This window comes from Lactuca sativa, chromosome 3 (genome assembly GCF_002870075.4).
Source record: "Lactuca sativa cultivar Salinas chromosome 3, Lsat_Salinas_v11, whole genome shotgun sequence".
NCBI classification, from domain to species: Eukaryota; Viridiplantae; Streptophyta; class Magnoliopsida; order Asterales; family Asteraceae; genus Lactuca; species Lactuca sativa.
In genome coordinates this window covers 31,837,763-31,854,579 of record NC_056625.2, presented here as the reverse complement: position 1 = coordinate 31,854,579, position 16,817 = coordinate 31,837,763, and the positions used below count along the sequence as shown (strand labels likewise).

General features: G+C 35.6%; 2 protein-coding genes across 2 annotated transcripts; both read right to left on the bottom strand.

The window, feature by feature from the left end:
• Positions 1-70: 70 nt before the first annotated feature.
• Positions 71-1,418, bottom strand: LOC111917299 (ATP-dependent Clp protease proteolytic subunit 4, chloroplastic). Its single transcript, XM_023912995.3, has 2 exons — positions 929-1,418; positions 71-745 (listed from the first exon to the last, which is right to left on the bottom strand). Exons 1-2 carry the CDS (start codon positions 1,339-1,341, stop codon positions 262-264), a joined length of 897 nt encoding a protein of 298 aa, XP_023768763.1. The 5' UTR covers positions 1,342-1,418; the 3' UTR covers positions 71-261.
• A 7,167-nt stretch (positions 1,419-8,585) lies between these two features.
• LOC111917144 (beta-caryophyllene synthase) lies at positions 8,586-11,159 on the bottom strand. The gene is made up of 7 exons (XM_023912800.2): positions 10,950-11,159; positions 10,572-10,851; positions 10,062-10,434; positions 9,652-9,870; positions 9,414-9,552; positions 9,078-9,326; positions 8,586-8,982 (listed from the first exon to the last, which is right to left on the bottom strand). Exons 1-7 carry the CDS (start codon positions 11,067-11,069, stop codon positions 8,689-8,691), a joined length of 1,674 nt encoding a protein of 557 aa, XP_023768568.1. The 5' UTR covers positions 11,070-11,159; the 3' UTR covers positions 8,586-8,688.
• Between the last annotated feature and the right edge of the window lie 5,658 nt (positions 11,160-16,817).

Here is a 16,817-nt window from a genome sequence, read left to right as displayed (position 1 = left end):
ATCATTCATCATTCAAGAATCAAGATTTTGCTTTTCTTCCACATACTGTCATATCTAAAAAAGAGCAAAATTGCAAAAGTTGGAAATAGTCTTATTTAACTTAAAAATACAACAATTTATTGAGTGGGAAAGCAGCCAGCTTTCCCACTTCAATCACAAAACTAACAAATTCTAATAACTAAAGAACATTCAAAGAAAGATAAATTGTTGTAAAACTGTCTTCAAGCAATTGCAAATTTGCAATAGTTACCCACCTTCCACCTAGTAGATTTCATCATCAGGTATCTCAGGGTTCAAGAATTTTGAAGGATCTTTGCTAATTGCATCATAACTGAGTGTAGGTTTAACTCGATCAGGAACAGGTTCAAGTGGGATAATGCTATCTTCATCTATAACCCCATCAATTATTCCATATTCAACTGCTTCAATTGGAGACATGTATCGATCCCTATCAATGTCTTTCTGAACTTGTTCATAAGATCTCCCAGTTGACTCTGCTATGATTCTTGTCACATTATCTTTGTTATGCATCATTTCCCGAGCTTGAATTTCAACATCTATTGCTTGCCCACTAGCACCTCCAAGCGGTTGATGAATCATAATTCTTGTATTGGGCATTGCAAGTCGCTTACCTTTAGTTCCACCACCAAGAACTATGGAAGCTGTTGATGCTGATATGCCCAGTGCAATTGTTGACACATCAGCCCTCACTAGCTTCAACACATCATAAATCGCCATAGATGCACTGTTTCAAAACAACCATGTTGGCTATGCGTAATTTGAACATACGAATCAATCCACAAGTTTGATAATTGATATGATATTCAAACATTGGAACCTAACCTTGGTGTATAAAATCAGAAATTTTGATATCAAAAGGATTAATATTAGGCTTCAAATAGAAATAAAAAGGATGTAAACGGAGTACCTGAGGGAACCTCCGGTAGAATTGATGAAAAGCCTGATATCTTTAGAAGGGTCTTGAGCATCTAACAAAAGGAGCTGACTAATTATAGCATCGGCGACGAAATCATCAATTTGAGTCCCTAAGAACACAATCCTTTCTCTTAATAAGAGCCCCATCGCGTCCGCTTCGGCGCCTCTCATCGCCGTCTCCGGAGACTGTGGCGAAGAAGCTGAAAAACCGAGTGATGGTTTGAAGTCAAATCCTAGGGTTTGGGGAGAGGACCCAATTGAACATTTGACGGATTTTTGCGGTAGTATTAGTCGGCGGAGAGAAAGGGGTTGAGAGGGTTTTGTGGGAAGAAACTGGCGGAGATTGGAAAAGGATGAAGAAGGGGGGTAGCAAGGCGAGGGAGTCGAGAAGGAGAGCAACTCCATTGTAGATAATGGCGATGTTCTTTGCTTCTGCCCTTTGAAGAGTTTAAGTTAGCGAGCGGTATGAAAACGCAAGGACTTAGCTTGTAGTTGTAGGATTTCCATTTTTCTCCTAAAATAAAATCAAAATGAGGGGAAAAATATAAACTTCAATTAATAACCATCATTATTTTTTTGCTTTAACAATTACAAATTAATTTATTTCAATTAATCCGTTTAAATTAACAGATTTTTATTTATTTATTTTTAAATTTGCCACTTTTTATAATATTGGTCATTATTAACATAAATAAACCAACTCATTTTCATTGTCTTCCACCCCCATTTCCCTTCTTCATCCCCCAAGGACAACAACAAAGACTAGTGGCGCTAACATACAGGAAAATTTGCATTATGCAGGAGATTTCGCAAAAAATTACACTATGACGAATTTAAAGAGTTACACAAACTATATAATTCTAGCAATTACAAAACTTTGTCCATGTAATGAGCACAAATTATGTCTTAGGGCGGTAACATATACATGAAAACAAGTTGTACTATAGGGCAAAACAAAAAGACCATCTTTGAAGATATATAACAATCATTGCTAACATCTTTAAAAAAATCCACGAAGGAGTTAAAAACCAAACCAAAAAAAAAAAAAATAATACTACAATTGGCTAAGGAAAATGCCACCGGCACATTGAACAAGAAGTCACCTTTCATGCAAACTTTGATGGAGGTTAGTGTCAATAGCCATAACAAAATGGTAATATTACTATAAATAGCAATGTTCTTTTGGGTTACACGCAAGAGCAAAATAAAACAGAACTGAAAAGATATTTATTTTAGGGACTTGGTTTGTTAATTAATTAATAGTTAAATTAATTAATCAGAACATAAAGAATATGAAATATTATACAAGGGGTCAAAACACTCACACAATTTCATTCGATAAACATAAAAATATAGTACCTGAAATGCGGATGTTACAATTCTCCCCCACTTGAATTAGATTCCGTTTTCGAAATTCGTTGTTGCAAACAACTCCGATGAATGGTCTCTTATCTCCCCCTTGGGTTCCCAAGTCCATTCAGAACCCTTCATATGCTGTCACAACACCTTAATCAAACTAACTACCTTGTTGCCTAAGGCCTTCGTCTTCTTATCAAGAATAACAATCAGTCGCTCCACATAATTCAGACACTCATCAATACGAATGTCATTTAGGGGTAACACTACGAAATTATCACCTAAACACTTATGTAACTAGGAAATTGACGGGTTTTGAGCATTACAACATTCCTATGGTTCACATGCAACCCTATTTGCTTTGGATCTAGGTTTTTCTCAAGTTATACATGCAAATTAATTTTCCAAAGCAAAACCCTAATCTCGCATACAAAAAACAAAATCTAATCATATTAGGGTTAGAAGAATACCTTTCTTGTTGATAGCTTGATCTTGACCTTCAAGAGCTTAGTGCCTCAAGCGTTACACCTCTAATGGAGTCACAAACACCACTTAGCAAAGGATGAACAAGAGAGAGATGATGGAGGCTTCTTAAATTCGGCTAGGGTTCTCTAAGAATGCATAGGGGCCGAAAACTGTAAGCCAAGGGTTTCTTATATAGCTGAGCTACTAGGATTTTAGATGGAAACTAACTACCATGCATCATAAGAACCAATTTAGAGCCTTTTTAAGCCAAACAATCCATGCATGAACGTAAAGTTTGTAACTTTACGTGTTATATCGACCCTAGAATGTCATATCTATGTTTTGGGTGCATTAGGCCCATCTAAAATCGGTTGTATTGAATTAGACTTTAGGGGACTCGACGAGTTGGGCCGTGGTTCCCCAACCTTTTTTGTTACTAAGCAAACTTTGTGAGTCTAGAAGATGACTCAACGAGTTGGACGTGTTTATGGACTTGAAGATCAAAGAACTCGACGAGTCCAGGGATGAACTCGACAAGTTGATAGCAAATGTCCTGACTTGTATGAAGGAGAACTCAACGAGTCCAAGGAAGGACTCGACGAGTTCAAACGGAAAGTCCCGATTATGTCATAAGGAGAAACTCGACGAGTTAGATCGCGAGTTTGAGATTCTCTGAATCATGGGACTCGACGAGTTGACGGACCAACTCGACAAGTTGAGTCGACCAGAATGTTGACTTGGACCAGTAGGCTGACTTTGACCATAAGTGTTGACCTTTGACTTGACCATTGACCAGAGTTGGCCCTTAAAGGGGTTATAAGTTTGAAAGAGTAATTAAAAAGGATGTTATGTGTAGAAGTTTTGAGGAGAGTTGATCCCAGCACCGAGGGTAGTTCAACTACTTCACGACATTAAGGTGAATTACCTTCCAGTAGAAGTGGGTCTAAGGCACCAAGGCTAGCCCACTAGTAAGAGTTATAGTAAAGATGATTGTCTTTATGATAATTATCTGGTGTGCTGCTATCTGTTATGATTAAGTGCTATTATGCTATGATGTTATGTGATATGTGATAGGAGGGGTAAGATAGACCCTAGTACCGGTCAACAGGGTCGAAGGGGTATGTCAACACCCAGATAAAGCTAGGCAGTATATGTAAAACCGAAATTTTCAAAACAAAATTTTCATTTAAAATCACTTATCTCTTTATCACTTTTCATAAAAATCCCGTTCTTTTGTTTAAGTTACAATACATGACTATTTTGTTCATTCAATTCATAAACCAGGATCCTCAAAACAACGCTTCCTATGGTGTGTACAATCGAGCCGGTGCCGTCCCGTGATCCTGAGAAAACCTGAAACACATAACACAAACACTGTAAGCATGGAGCTTAGTGAGTTCTCCAAAATACCACTCTATTAGCCACTCGGGGTTATAATCTCTGTGGACCTACTGGTCCGTGTGTCTCAGTGGGACCCTGCAGTCCCAACTCTCTGTGGGCCCTCTGGCCCTGACTCTATGGACCCAAAGGCCCTAACTCTGATAACTCTGAATCATGCATATCACATATCACAATAAATCTCAACACATAAATAGCATACAAATACACTGGCACGTAATTCTAAAAATACCACATATAGCACATATTAGCCACTCGAGGCTATAACTATGTGGGCCCTTGGGCCCTAACTCTGCGGACCCTCTGGTCCTAGCACGGTGGACCTTTCGATCCTAACTCTGATATACACACAGCATAAATCACATAGAAATAATGCAGTACCACACTTCACATAGATAGCATAAAATATCTCTAGCACATAACTCTGTTACCACTCTAGGTAAAGTATAGTGAGAAGACTCACCTCCGGTAGCTCGGTAAATCTCTGACTCGGTAAAACTCTGGTCTAGCCTCTACCTAATCACATGAAATAAGTACCTTATTTAATATAACTCTCAAAGGCTAGACTATGTCCTCTTATGATACTCTCAGAAGGGTAAAAGACCATTTTACCCCTCTTATAACTCAAAAGGCCCCACTATAGACCATACCCTAAAAGTCAACCAAAAGTTAACTTTCCGGGTTACGCTGTGCGTACCAGATGTGTACGTTGAGTGTACCCAGCTGCCTCTCAGAATCGGGGAATGCCACCCAGTACGCGGCGCGTACTGGGATTACGCCCGGCGTACTCCCTTGCTTCATCCCTTTAGCTCTTGAGGTCTTAAACAGTTAAGACCCACGTCCAACTTCTAGATCTGACCCCTTCTAAGCCTCTTAATCCATAAAGTTGATGACTTTAAGCCTTTGCATGGCTGAATAAGTCACCAAATCCCATAACATTACATTCTCTAACTCTAGAAGGCTTATTACTCAAGCATGACCTCATACCAACAACCAAAATGGAAACTTTATGGATCTAAACCACTAATACCACTGAAAAGGGACAGATCTCTGTCCATGGAGCACCTTACACTCATTAAGTCTCCACCTTTGGGGTTTTTAGCCCTAGAAATGACACATGCAACAATAAACCAAAAGGATAGGAAAGTTTTGAACTTTATACCTCTAAGTGTAGCCCCTTTCTCTGTAGATCTCAGATCCAAGCTTGCACTTCAAGATTTAGCCTCCAAAAGCTCCTTTCCTTCTTCTTCACTAAGCCACCAATGCACAATTAGCTCCAACAACACTCACACACACCAAGAACGATGGGAGGCTCTCTCTTAGGGTTTCACTCACTGATATGGAGGCTGAGAAATGAGCCTTAGCACCCTTTAAATAATGCACAAGCCAGATTAGGGTTTTGCACCTGGGTCGGGTACGCCCGGCGTAACTCTGGGTACGCCCAGCATACCTTGGCGACTCCGCGTCCAAATTAAGTGCATGAGTACGCCTAGCGTACTCATTTGCCACATTTTCCAATAAAGGGCTAAACTTGACCACAAGGGAAACGAAGGGGGGGGGGTGAATAGCTACACCTGAACCTTGGGATGTTACAGTATATGATTATATTTTTATGCACTAGGATGCTATTTGGTAGAATAGGGGTGAAATAGTCCCCAGTACCGGTCAAAAGTACCGAAGGGGTAAGCCAGCACCCTGATATACTGGGCAAGGTACCATTCGAAAGGACCGAAGGGGTATGCCAGCACCCTGATATGTTAGGCTAGGTATCGGTGGATAGGACCGAAGGGGTAGGCCAACACCCTATTATTCTAGGAAGTTTTTGGTTGAAAGAGACCGAAATGGTAGATCAGCACCCGGATATGTTAGACAGTATGTGTGTTATATGGTATGTGGTATGATGGGGGAACTCACTAAGCTTTGTGCTTACTGTTTTCAATTTTTGTTTCAGGTCCTTCTTCTTCGAAGGAAAGGAGTCGGCACGGTAGCAGCGCATCACACACATGATTTCCGCACATGAGATTCTTGGGATTTGTACTTTGACATTGTTATTATTTGATGATATGGTTTTGAGACACGTGATCTATGGTTTTTATGAAGTATATTACTTGATGATGTTTTCTTATAAATTGTTTTATGAATCGCTATATTAAAAATGAAATTTTTTTGTCTTAAATTTTGGGATGTTACATAAATTATCAAATATTTACAAAAATAATTACCTAAATATGAACAAAAAAATGTAATTACCCTCCCAAATCATTCTCCCTTTTAAAACCACAAATAAACTTTTTTTTTTCGGTTTTCTTAAAAATTAAAAAATCAGTTCAAAAACCGAAAGAAATATGATTTTAAAATCCCATAACAATGGATGTCTATCACTTTTGATCCATATATTTAGACAAAATTACAAAAATAGTCCATGTGGTTTGTCGAAAGTCACAAAGTCAGTCCCTGATAATATTTTTTGACGAACATGGTCCATGTGATTTCAAAAACTTGCATGAATAGCTCTTTTTGCTGACGTCGTTATTGTTCATCCGTTAGTGTAAGAGTATTTTGATATTTTTAAGTAGCAAGGACTGAGTTTATGACTATGGGTAAACTATAGGGACCATTTATGTAATTTTTCTATATTGTATGTTTATGAGTTTTTGACTTTTCCACCCCTTTACTTTTTAAAATATCACTTTGAATCCTTCACTTTCAACTTTGAAAAATATTACTTTCATCCCCTATTTTCTAAATTTTCGTGTTTAACCTCACATTATATATAATTTGATTTTTATTAATAACTTTTGTTCGTTAACCTAAAAAAACTATTTTTACATGTTTATTTTTATATATTTGTCGATATAATTCAAGGTGATCAACGTTTCGATTTTAAAAAGATTACATGGTTTTGTTTTATAAAAGTGTCGGTTTATATTCGAGTCTACCTATGTTTGAACGTAGTTTTTTTAAAACGTTTTTGTATTTATCTTTATATACGTTTCTTACGTATGAGACGAGTCACATATAATAACTTTCTATTGTTAATTTTAAAAAACGTATTATATTCGAATTTGTCTACGTTTCGAAGTAATTTATTTATTTATTATTTATTTTTTACATTTTTGTGTTTAGTTTTATGTACATTCATACATATCTTTCAGGCCACATATAACAATTTTTCTTCGTTAACGTAAAAAAATATATTATCATCGAGTTTGTCTATGTTTCGCGAAACGTATTTTTTTAATGTTTTCATGCTTAATTTTATGTATGTTTTATACGTATAAATCCACATATTAGACTTTTTTTATATTATTTAAGCTTTCGTTCGTTAACTTAAAAAAAAAAATCTTACTTACTTATTTTTATGCACGTGTCGATATAAATTTGAGTTTTTCTTTTTCTTTATTTTTTATGTTTTGATTTAATTTTTTTATACATTTTGGTGCTTATTTTATGTATGTTCCTACATATAAGTTTGTTCACATATAATAGATAACAACATAATTATAAGCATTGAATTTTGTAAGTTGAATTTTGATGTTTGTATTGATAAAAGTTGCGTTTCAACGTAAAAAACACGAACGAAAAAAACACGTATATAAAAATAAGCATGAAACATAAAAAAAAATTACGTCGAAATATAGACGAACTCAAATCTATATTGATACGTAAAAAATATGAAAAAAAGTTAGGTCGAAACGTAAACAAACTCGAATATAATATATTTTTTTAAGCTAACGAACGAGAAAGTTATTATACGTGACCGAAATATACGTAGGGATGTATATAAAATTAAACACAAAAAAGTATAAAAAATACATCGAAACATAGACGAACTCGAATATAATACGTGTTCTAAAATTAACAAACGAAAATTATTATATGTGACTTGTCTCATGCGTAAGAAACGTACATTAAAAAAACTACATTGAAACGTAGAAAAACTCGAATTTAAACTGAATCATACCAACAAATATATGAAAATAAACACGTAAAAATAGTTTTTTTAGGTTGTTCAATGAAAGTTATTAATAAAAATCAAATTATATATAATACGGGGTTAAACATGAAAATTTAGAAAATAAATGGGTGAAAGTAATATTTTCCAAAATTAAAAGTGAAGAGTTCAAAATGATATTTTATTTTAAACTCATAAACATAAATATAAAAAAGATTATATAAATGATCCATATGATTTAACCACAGTCACAAACTCACTATTTATTCCATTCAAAAGACCAAAATACTTTTACGCGTCAGCAAAAGTATTTAATGAACCATGTTGGTTAAAAAAATAAGTAGGGAGTAACTTTATGATTTTTAGTAAACCGGAACCATTTTCGTTTATTTATCATTATCCGTGATTAGGTGCACAACCGTAAGCAGTCAGTCAATTCAAAGACCATGAACTCTATCAATTTCAACACGCGTAATGGGACTAATAATTCCAATAAAATATAATAAAATAGTTGTAAATAACTTGTCATTATTACAATGTTCAATATTCGTAAGATATCCCATATCACAAAATGAAAACTACCCACTTAAGGGATTAACAAGAAGTGATTTAATGTGGTTGATCATTTCTTTTCCAGCATGATTGTAATCATCACCTCGTCTATAAAGAACATCACAAACACGAGAGAGGTTGATCGGAGGCATAAGTAGAGGCCTCGGGACATCGGTCGGCCTTAGCGACTCTTTATTTATGACTTTCCACTCATCTTCGACTTGTTTCGTGAATAATTCATGTGTGTGCTCCTCAGTGACACCGTATTGTTTCATGTAGCATTCGACGCTTGAAGCCACATGGTTTCTTTCTTGTTCCTCCTGCAATTATGTTACCACATTAAGTATCTTAGTTTGTTTTTAGTAATTGTAAAATGAATCTTGGAGTTTCACTTGTTATAACTACATATACGTACCTTGTGTGTAGCAACATCGTCCATGAGCCTTAGAATCAAACACGAAGCTTTGACAAGAGGAGGATATGTGGATACCCATTTGAACGTCTCCTCGGTGACCAAATCATCCCTATGCACATAACATTTTGCGATAATCATGGCGTAGGCACAAGTTACCAAGGTAACAGACCTATGTTCCTCTACAGTTGGAGTATACCTCTCGTTTACCCATTTGGCTTCAATTAAGAGATTTCGAGCGTACTCTTTCACCTAAATGAACGAGATCTAAAATTAGTCAATATTAATATGTAGACAAAACGAATTATATAGAAACCAAATGGAGTATGTACAGTTTACCATCTCTTTCATATAGTAGCAACGATATGTCTGTCCCTTCTTTTCTAGCAAATCTTCAGCTTCTTTATAAACGTCAAGAAGTTCTTTATATATCAGTTTCATGTACTCTGGAAGCATATCCAAGCAGCTCATCGACCATCTAATGTAATTCCATCACAATAACCAATAAGTTACGACCATCGAACGTTGTATATATATGTATGATATTGTATCACGTAGAGTCAAATTAATTGCATACCTTTGAATGGCTTCAGTAAAGATCTCGAGTTCTTCATAAGTACCATAATTATCGTACGTGTCATCCAAAATTATTACAAGATTGCATGCTTTCATTAGAAAAATCCTGGCGTCTGAATGCTGAGGCTCAAAATAGACTGCCAATATCCAAAAGTAGCCTTCAACTATTCTATCTCGAACATAAGGTAGATTTCTTGACACATCCAAATCCTTCCACCATCTAAACATATACACATAAAACGTGAGAATAACATAAATTAAGATCATTGATATATATATATATATATATATATATATATATATATATATATATATATATATATATATATATATATATATATATATATATATATATACAAATTAATTAAAGAAATTAACTATATAAATAGGTTGTTTATTTAATTTCCGTACTTGCTTATTTGACTAAGCTCCTTTCGGTGCAAATCCTGGAGCAAATTGAAATCTAACTTGGCAAGTTTTAGCAAAGGCTCGTTATGAGAAGCCTCCTGTTGGTAGATAGGTATATAACGTAACGCCTCTAGCCTTGGCAACCTTTTCCGAAGAGGTTGTTGTAGGGCTTGATGTATTTGAGCTTCAATCAGGGAAGTGTGATTTTCGAGTATGTTGGCAAGATGGTAGGTCGTAAACGCGAGTGCTTCATCTAAAACTTGTTCCCCTTCCACCCTCATGTATGCTGCTTCGTACAAAGAAAGCATGCCTTGAACATCATCTTTCATGGACTCCATGAAACTCCCGTCGCTGTTCTTGTACTTGTTGAATATTCCTGTACGTGAATCGAGAAAGTATCGCAAATTAATTACACGTACGTGAATCTCATATCCTAAAAATCACTAGTTTCTATCACTAATTCTGATTTTCTAGTAGTAAATATAACTGGTGTGAACCATGCATTTATTATACCGCTTGAAACATTGAAGCCTTGTTGTCGTAGTAGTCTGAACCATAGTGAAGTTCCTTGGAGATCGTTATTATGGATCCATAGATCCCCATGGCCATACGAAACGTAAATATGATTTAGACATTCTTCGATTTCTTTTTCAAAATGATATGCTACACCAAGGCGTTGGACCGCATCAATAAGTTCTAAAAGCTTCCTATGTTGTGTGGTGATAATTAGCATTTTGCGCACTTCTTCTTTCAGTTCGTTGGCTAGTTGCTCCTCGCATTCTCGATCCTTTCTCTACAGACACAATTAATTAAAAACATTAACGCGACAGTATATATTAGATCTTAATCTGTCGTTGGTAGAGTTAGTAATGATATGATATATATACAAACCTCTTCATACATGAGAAACTGATCTCCCCAAATGCTACGATGGAAGTTCACTGTGTTGCGGATAACGACGTCTTGTTTGATACTTGCACTACGTACAAGGGGGGAAGCAAAAGAAGTCATATCTTCAATTCTAAAGATGATGTATGATCAAAAGGCGTCCCTATATAATGTACGTTAGTAGGGAAATATAACTCGATCGCTGCTGTTTGACAAATGAACAGTTACGTACTACAAAGCTTGTGAAGAGAAGAGTGGATATAAAAGGTATATATATAGGCCCCTGAGTCAGGACGACTTAATTTGTCTCATTAAACAATTAAGCCAGGGGATGGCTGTTAGACCTGGTCATTGGACCAAAGTGTCGATTGTCAAGAGACCAAAATAGCAAGTCTATAGTTCTACCAATTCCACATAGTTGGCATGAGACCAACCATTCTTTTCCCATCAAAATTCAACTGTTTTACCAAAAATATAATAATATGTTTACCATATCTAGCTAATTTCATGTCACGGTTAATTGGACAAAACTATCCCTTTTAAGAAAAAAATAAATAAGAGATACTTGACGATTATTTTAGGAATTTTTTAATATGTGAATTATAAGGAATATTATCATAACTAAATATAAAATGTATTAATTATAAGAAATATTTTTTATTGAAAAATATTAAATACATTAATTATAAAGAATATTCTTTATAATTATAGATGGTTTTCTCAATAATTAATGTAATTCATTTTTAATTATGATAATATTTCATATAATTAATGACTCTTATATGTATCTTTAAGAAACAATTAGAAAATCTCATTATTTTAAATAAGGTATAATCATGTTAACCAATTATTTTAATATTTTATTCTAATGATTAAAAATTATTTATTTTATCTTTATAAATTTTTATAATTATGTCTATATCCTTATAAATTTTTATAAATTTAAAATTACATGTATATTGTTATAAAATCATACTCATATACATACTCAAATACTTAATTTAATCATAATTAATATATATTAAAAACTAAAAAAATTGTCTTTAAATATATGTTTTATTATTGAAAAACTATTTAATTTGTAACCTTACAATATTATCATTCTTCTAAAAATCTCAAACATGTTCATAGAAATTTGGAGTAGCCGGTTGATAACAAAGTTATGACGTGCTCGACACGTAACGTTTGAGAGCTTCTAGCTTCTAGTGTTTGACAAAACGTTTCATTTTGAACAGAAAGTCTCGTTCGGTACTACAAGTTTCTAGCGTTTAGTTTAAACAAAAGGCTCCAAATCCAAATGCTACTTCATGTAGCGTTTAACAAAACGCTACAAGCTACCCGTTAGCAACTAATTTTGCCGAACACGCCCTTAGGATCGATATCTCCTTCATAAAGTTGTCCGATAATATCGACCAATTGAATAGAGTTTGGGTCTTAATTCAAAATCTGACATGAAAATGCCATCTATCCAAACATATTCATCACCCAAAATCCACTGTGCACATTAATAGCCACTCCAAGATGTTAATCGATAACAGATCTAGTTAGGTTCGATTGAGCTCACATGTTTGGAGCTGTAAATCCCAATTACATAACCACCAATTACATATTCATTTCACAACAAAATTGTTTAGATTATAATCACCGCCTATATGTTAATTGGTTGTAGTAAATGAATTATATTGTTTAACAATCGATGGGTAATATGAAATTCTAGGTTTTCCTAATCGATTATGCAAAATATGAAGCAACAAATAATCAAGTCGTGAATAACCATATTATAAATAAGAATATTGATTGTGGAAGGATTACTAATAGGTATTTTAGTAATTTAGCTATAATCTAAAGATAATGTTTTTAATTTTTTAAAAAGATTATTTATGATTAAATTAAGTGTGTATGTGTGTATAGGTGAGTTTGTTAGAATTTATAAGGATATATATATATATATATATATATATATATATATATATATATATATATATATATATATATATATACACACACACACGATATGTAATTTGAAGTTTTACAAGATATATGCATATAAAAGTTTAGAATATATAGATGAAATCTCCTTCTTTTCTATTGTAAATTACAATCTCGTAGGTTTCTTCAATGTAACACCAGTTTCCCATAATGGATCTGGTGAGGGTTGGTGGGATCAGAGATCAGATTTTTAGGAAAATCTATGTGTCACGGTGTGGTGAATGGAGCACGACGACGTGGCATATATTATTCAAGAATGCGAGTTTGGATGGTCGCCACGACGTGGCAACTAAGGCAGTCCAAGCCCATGATTTTTAGGGTTTTTTTTTCCATACTTAAGCACCTAATCTCAAGTATTAGGGCATCATTTCTAGCCTCCAACCCTTTAAACGTAACCCTAGCCTCCTTGGCATAATTATTGTTGTACTAATGGTGATTCTTGAAGTTTGAAGCTTTGGCTTGCATTTTAGTAGAATAAGAGGTGTGTTTGCTAGTTGGAAGAGTGCATCACTTTAGATCTTGCACCTCCTGGATCTTGGGAAGGTATAAAGCTTCCACCTTTTTTAGTTCTCCCTTCATGTATCTAATATTTATTGCATTTCTTGGATCATATTCAAGTTTGGGTTGGTTTGATGAGATAAAGTTTGCAACTTTATAGCTCACCTTGGTCCCTTGGTCACTATATCTTTTGGATCTAAAGATTAATTGTGTTTTGAGTTCCATTCATGGGTTTTTGGTCTCATTTCACCATTTTGACCTAGTTTGAGTCCTAGACTTGCATTGGACATGCATGTCTGTAAAGCTGTGATTTTTATGTTGGAATAAAAGTAAGAAACCTTTCTGGAAGTTTTGGATTTGTGGCTTGGTGATTAAGAGCTTAATGGTTGAATCCATGCCTTAAGTTGTCATTAAGGATCTATGTTTAGAGATCTAGACTTATTGGGATGTCTTAATAGGTAAAGTTAGAAACTTTATCCATCAAGACCTTTGGAAGGACTAGATCTCAGCTTTGGAGCTCTTGATGTTAAAGGAAAACAGCTTACCATTAAGTTTTTTAGACCAAGATCCCACGACGTGGCATCTTAGCCACCATGACATGGAGACTAAGGGATGCCCGACTATTTTTTTCGTTTTTCTCCTAAATATGGAAAATGGGGGGCCACGATGTAGCAACCTGCTGAAGTGGACTTTGACTGTTGAACGTTGACGTTTTTATCATTTTGACTTTTGGTCAAACTTGGTTTGAAGTGAGTATTTGGCTAAGGGATAATGTTAGTTTGTCTTTAGGTAGCTCGGGTTAGCTGTTTTGTTGTTGAGGATGTTGTTAAACTTCTACTATTTAGTTCAGTTGAGTTTTCTCACTATATTTTGTATTGCAGTATGTGTCCTTGTGTGTAAGATGTTGGTATACTGTAGTCATCTGTTAGATTTGGTAGATTTGTATGGTTACATGTACTTGATGGTTATTGATTATTGTTTTCATATGTCGGCATGGTGCGGTTGGGTTGAGTCAATATTGCTTTGTGTTGTAAGCCAACAAACCCTAGAGCAATCCAATCATAAGTTGAGGGTCGAGAGGGCATTCTCGTCTTATGATGTGGGCTCGGGAACAATCCAGTCATAAGTTGAGGGTCAGAAGGGCATATCCAGTCTTATGTTGTGGGTTGGGGGCAATCCAGTCATAAATTGAGGGTCGGGAGGGCATTTCAGTCTTATGTTGTGGGTTTTGTGTGCATGTATTGTATATATACTGTGGTGTGGAGTTTTTTGGGGAACTCGCTAAGTTTTAGCTTACAGTTGTAGATTCAAATGTTTTTCAGGTACTTATTGGATTGCAAAGACGGAACTGTACACATGCATATCGATGGTTTTATGATTTGAGATTCTACATTTTTTTCCTTATAACTTTCATTTTTGAATTATGGTTTCTGAACAAATGGTTTGACTTTAATGTAACTTTATAAAAAATTGGTGTTTATTCTATTTTAAAACTAAAAAAATATTATGGAATTTGGTACGTTTCATTCAATGTCGCACCTTTGGTGTAACATCCCAAAAATACAGTCTGGAAATTTCGTTTTAAATTAGTAATAAAACCATATTCATCAAACGTCATATAAGAATCATAAAGAATGTATCTCAAAATATCTTAACAACTGTCGAATATATCAAAGTATAAACATCCCAGGCTGAACAAATGGTGTGTGCACTGCAATCTTCCCGAGCTCCTCTTTTGAAAACTGAGTACCTGAAACCAAAACTGAAAACCGTAAGCACGAAGCTTAGTAAGCTCCCCCAAACTACCACATACCATACAATAACATATAAAGCATCTATTAGGCCTTGCCCACTACATCGAACCGAAGTCCGGAAACTGCATCGGTCCGAAGTCCGGAAACTAACCAGGGCCTTCCCCTCTGCATCGGCCGAAGTCCGGAAACTGCATCGGACCGGAGTCCGGAACTAACCAGGGCCTTGCCCTCTGCATCGGACCGAAGTCCGAAACTAACTGCATCGGACCGAAGTTCGGAACTGACTGCATCAGACCAAAGTCTAGAACTGACTGAACATAACATAGCATAAACATATCAACTAGCATGAACACATACCACATACTACATCGGAACATAGTCCGGAATACATAACACAAAACATGCTTGAGTCACAAAGACATCAAACACTCTAACTACTGCAACGGACTGAGGTCCGGAACTAATTGAACATAGCATAACATTATGATAGCATATAATATGAACACATATACTGCATACTGCATCGAACCATAGTCCAGAACACATAACTCATACCAGGCTTATATCACAAAGACACCAAGCATACTAAACTACTGCATCGGGCTGTAGTCCGAAACTACTAACTAAACGGGTCGGCATTGTGGCCGTAGACCTGTTCCTACTGGAAGGAAACTCACCTCACACTGCTGACGTCCCTTAGACACAATCTCATACTGCTGAAGTCCCGTAGACTCAACCTTAGCTGCTGGATGACAAATTCCCGAACTGTCAACACCAAAATAACACCCAATTAATAATTGGGTACTAACACATAACTATAAATACATACTTTGGGTAATTACTACATTACCCCTGGCTTGGCTTACCCAATCCCAAGGCCCAATCCATAGGCCCAAAGTCAACTATGGATTAAAGCCCAATATATGGCCCAAATTTCTAAATTAGGCCCAAACCTCTACATAGACTTCCCTTAAGGCCTAATTGTTCAGTCCAGACCAACATGTCTCATTCTAAGGGCCCAATATCATACAACCATCTAGGCCCAAACTATGGCCCAATTTTCCAAATTGGGCCCAATCCTTCATATAGGCCTTACTCTAAAGCCCAACTAATTATTCTAGTCCCTTAGCTTGTTCTTGGATGGCCCAAGACAAAGCCCAAGTGAAATTAGGGTTTCACATAAAATGATAACTAGGGTTAAGTGTTTCTTACTTAACCCATTAAGGACTTAATCCATTAAGTCCTTTACTCTACTGGATAAGTGATATGGAGTGATTTGGGCTTCATACATAATTCCATTCCCAATAGCCCAAACGTGGCTCAAATAAGTCCAAGGCCCAATTACCCACAATTAGGGTTTCCACTCAAACATGGCCCAATAGGCCCAAAACCAATCTCTAAGCCCATTAGGTTTTGCTAGTGGGGCACCACCCACTACCACCTCGGGTAGTGGTGGTTGATGGCGGCTCACGGCGGCGGCCACCACCTTACGGTGGTGGTTATTATTATTTTTATTATTAACCAAAGCTAATTACAATTACAATGTTTAATCCAAACATAAACACGCACACTAACACCCACTAACTGTAACATCCCCCTCCGGCACGTATCACAATATTGTCCGCTTTGG

Coding starts and splice junctions, on each gene's coding strand:
- LOC111917299 (XM_023912995.3), bottom strand. CDS start 1,341: ATGGAGTTGCTCTCCTTCTCGACTCCCTCGCCTTGCTACCCCCCTTCT. Junction 746..928: donor TCTACCGGAGGTTCCCTCAG/GTACTCCGTTTA, acceptor GTTTTGAAACAG/TGCATCTATGGCGATTTATG.
- LOC111917144 (XM_023912800.2), bottom strand. CDS start 11,069: ATGACTTCTTTTGCTTCCCCCCTTGTACGTAGTGCAAGTATCAAACAA. Junction 10,852..10,949: donor AGTTTCTCATGTATGAAGAG/GTTTGTATATAT, acceptor TTGTGTCTGTAG/AGAAAGGATCGAGAATGCGA. Junction 9,871..10,061: donor GAGCTTAGTCAAATAAGCAA/GTACGGAAATTA, acceptor GTATATGTTTAG/ATGGTGGAAGGATTTGGATG.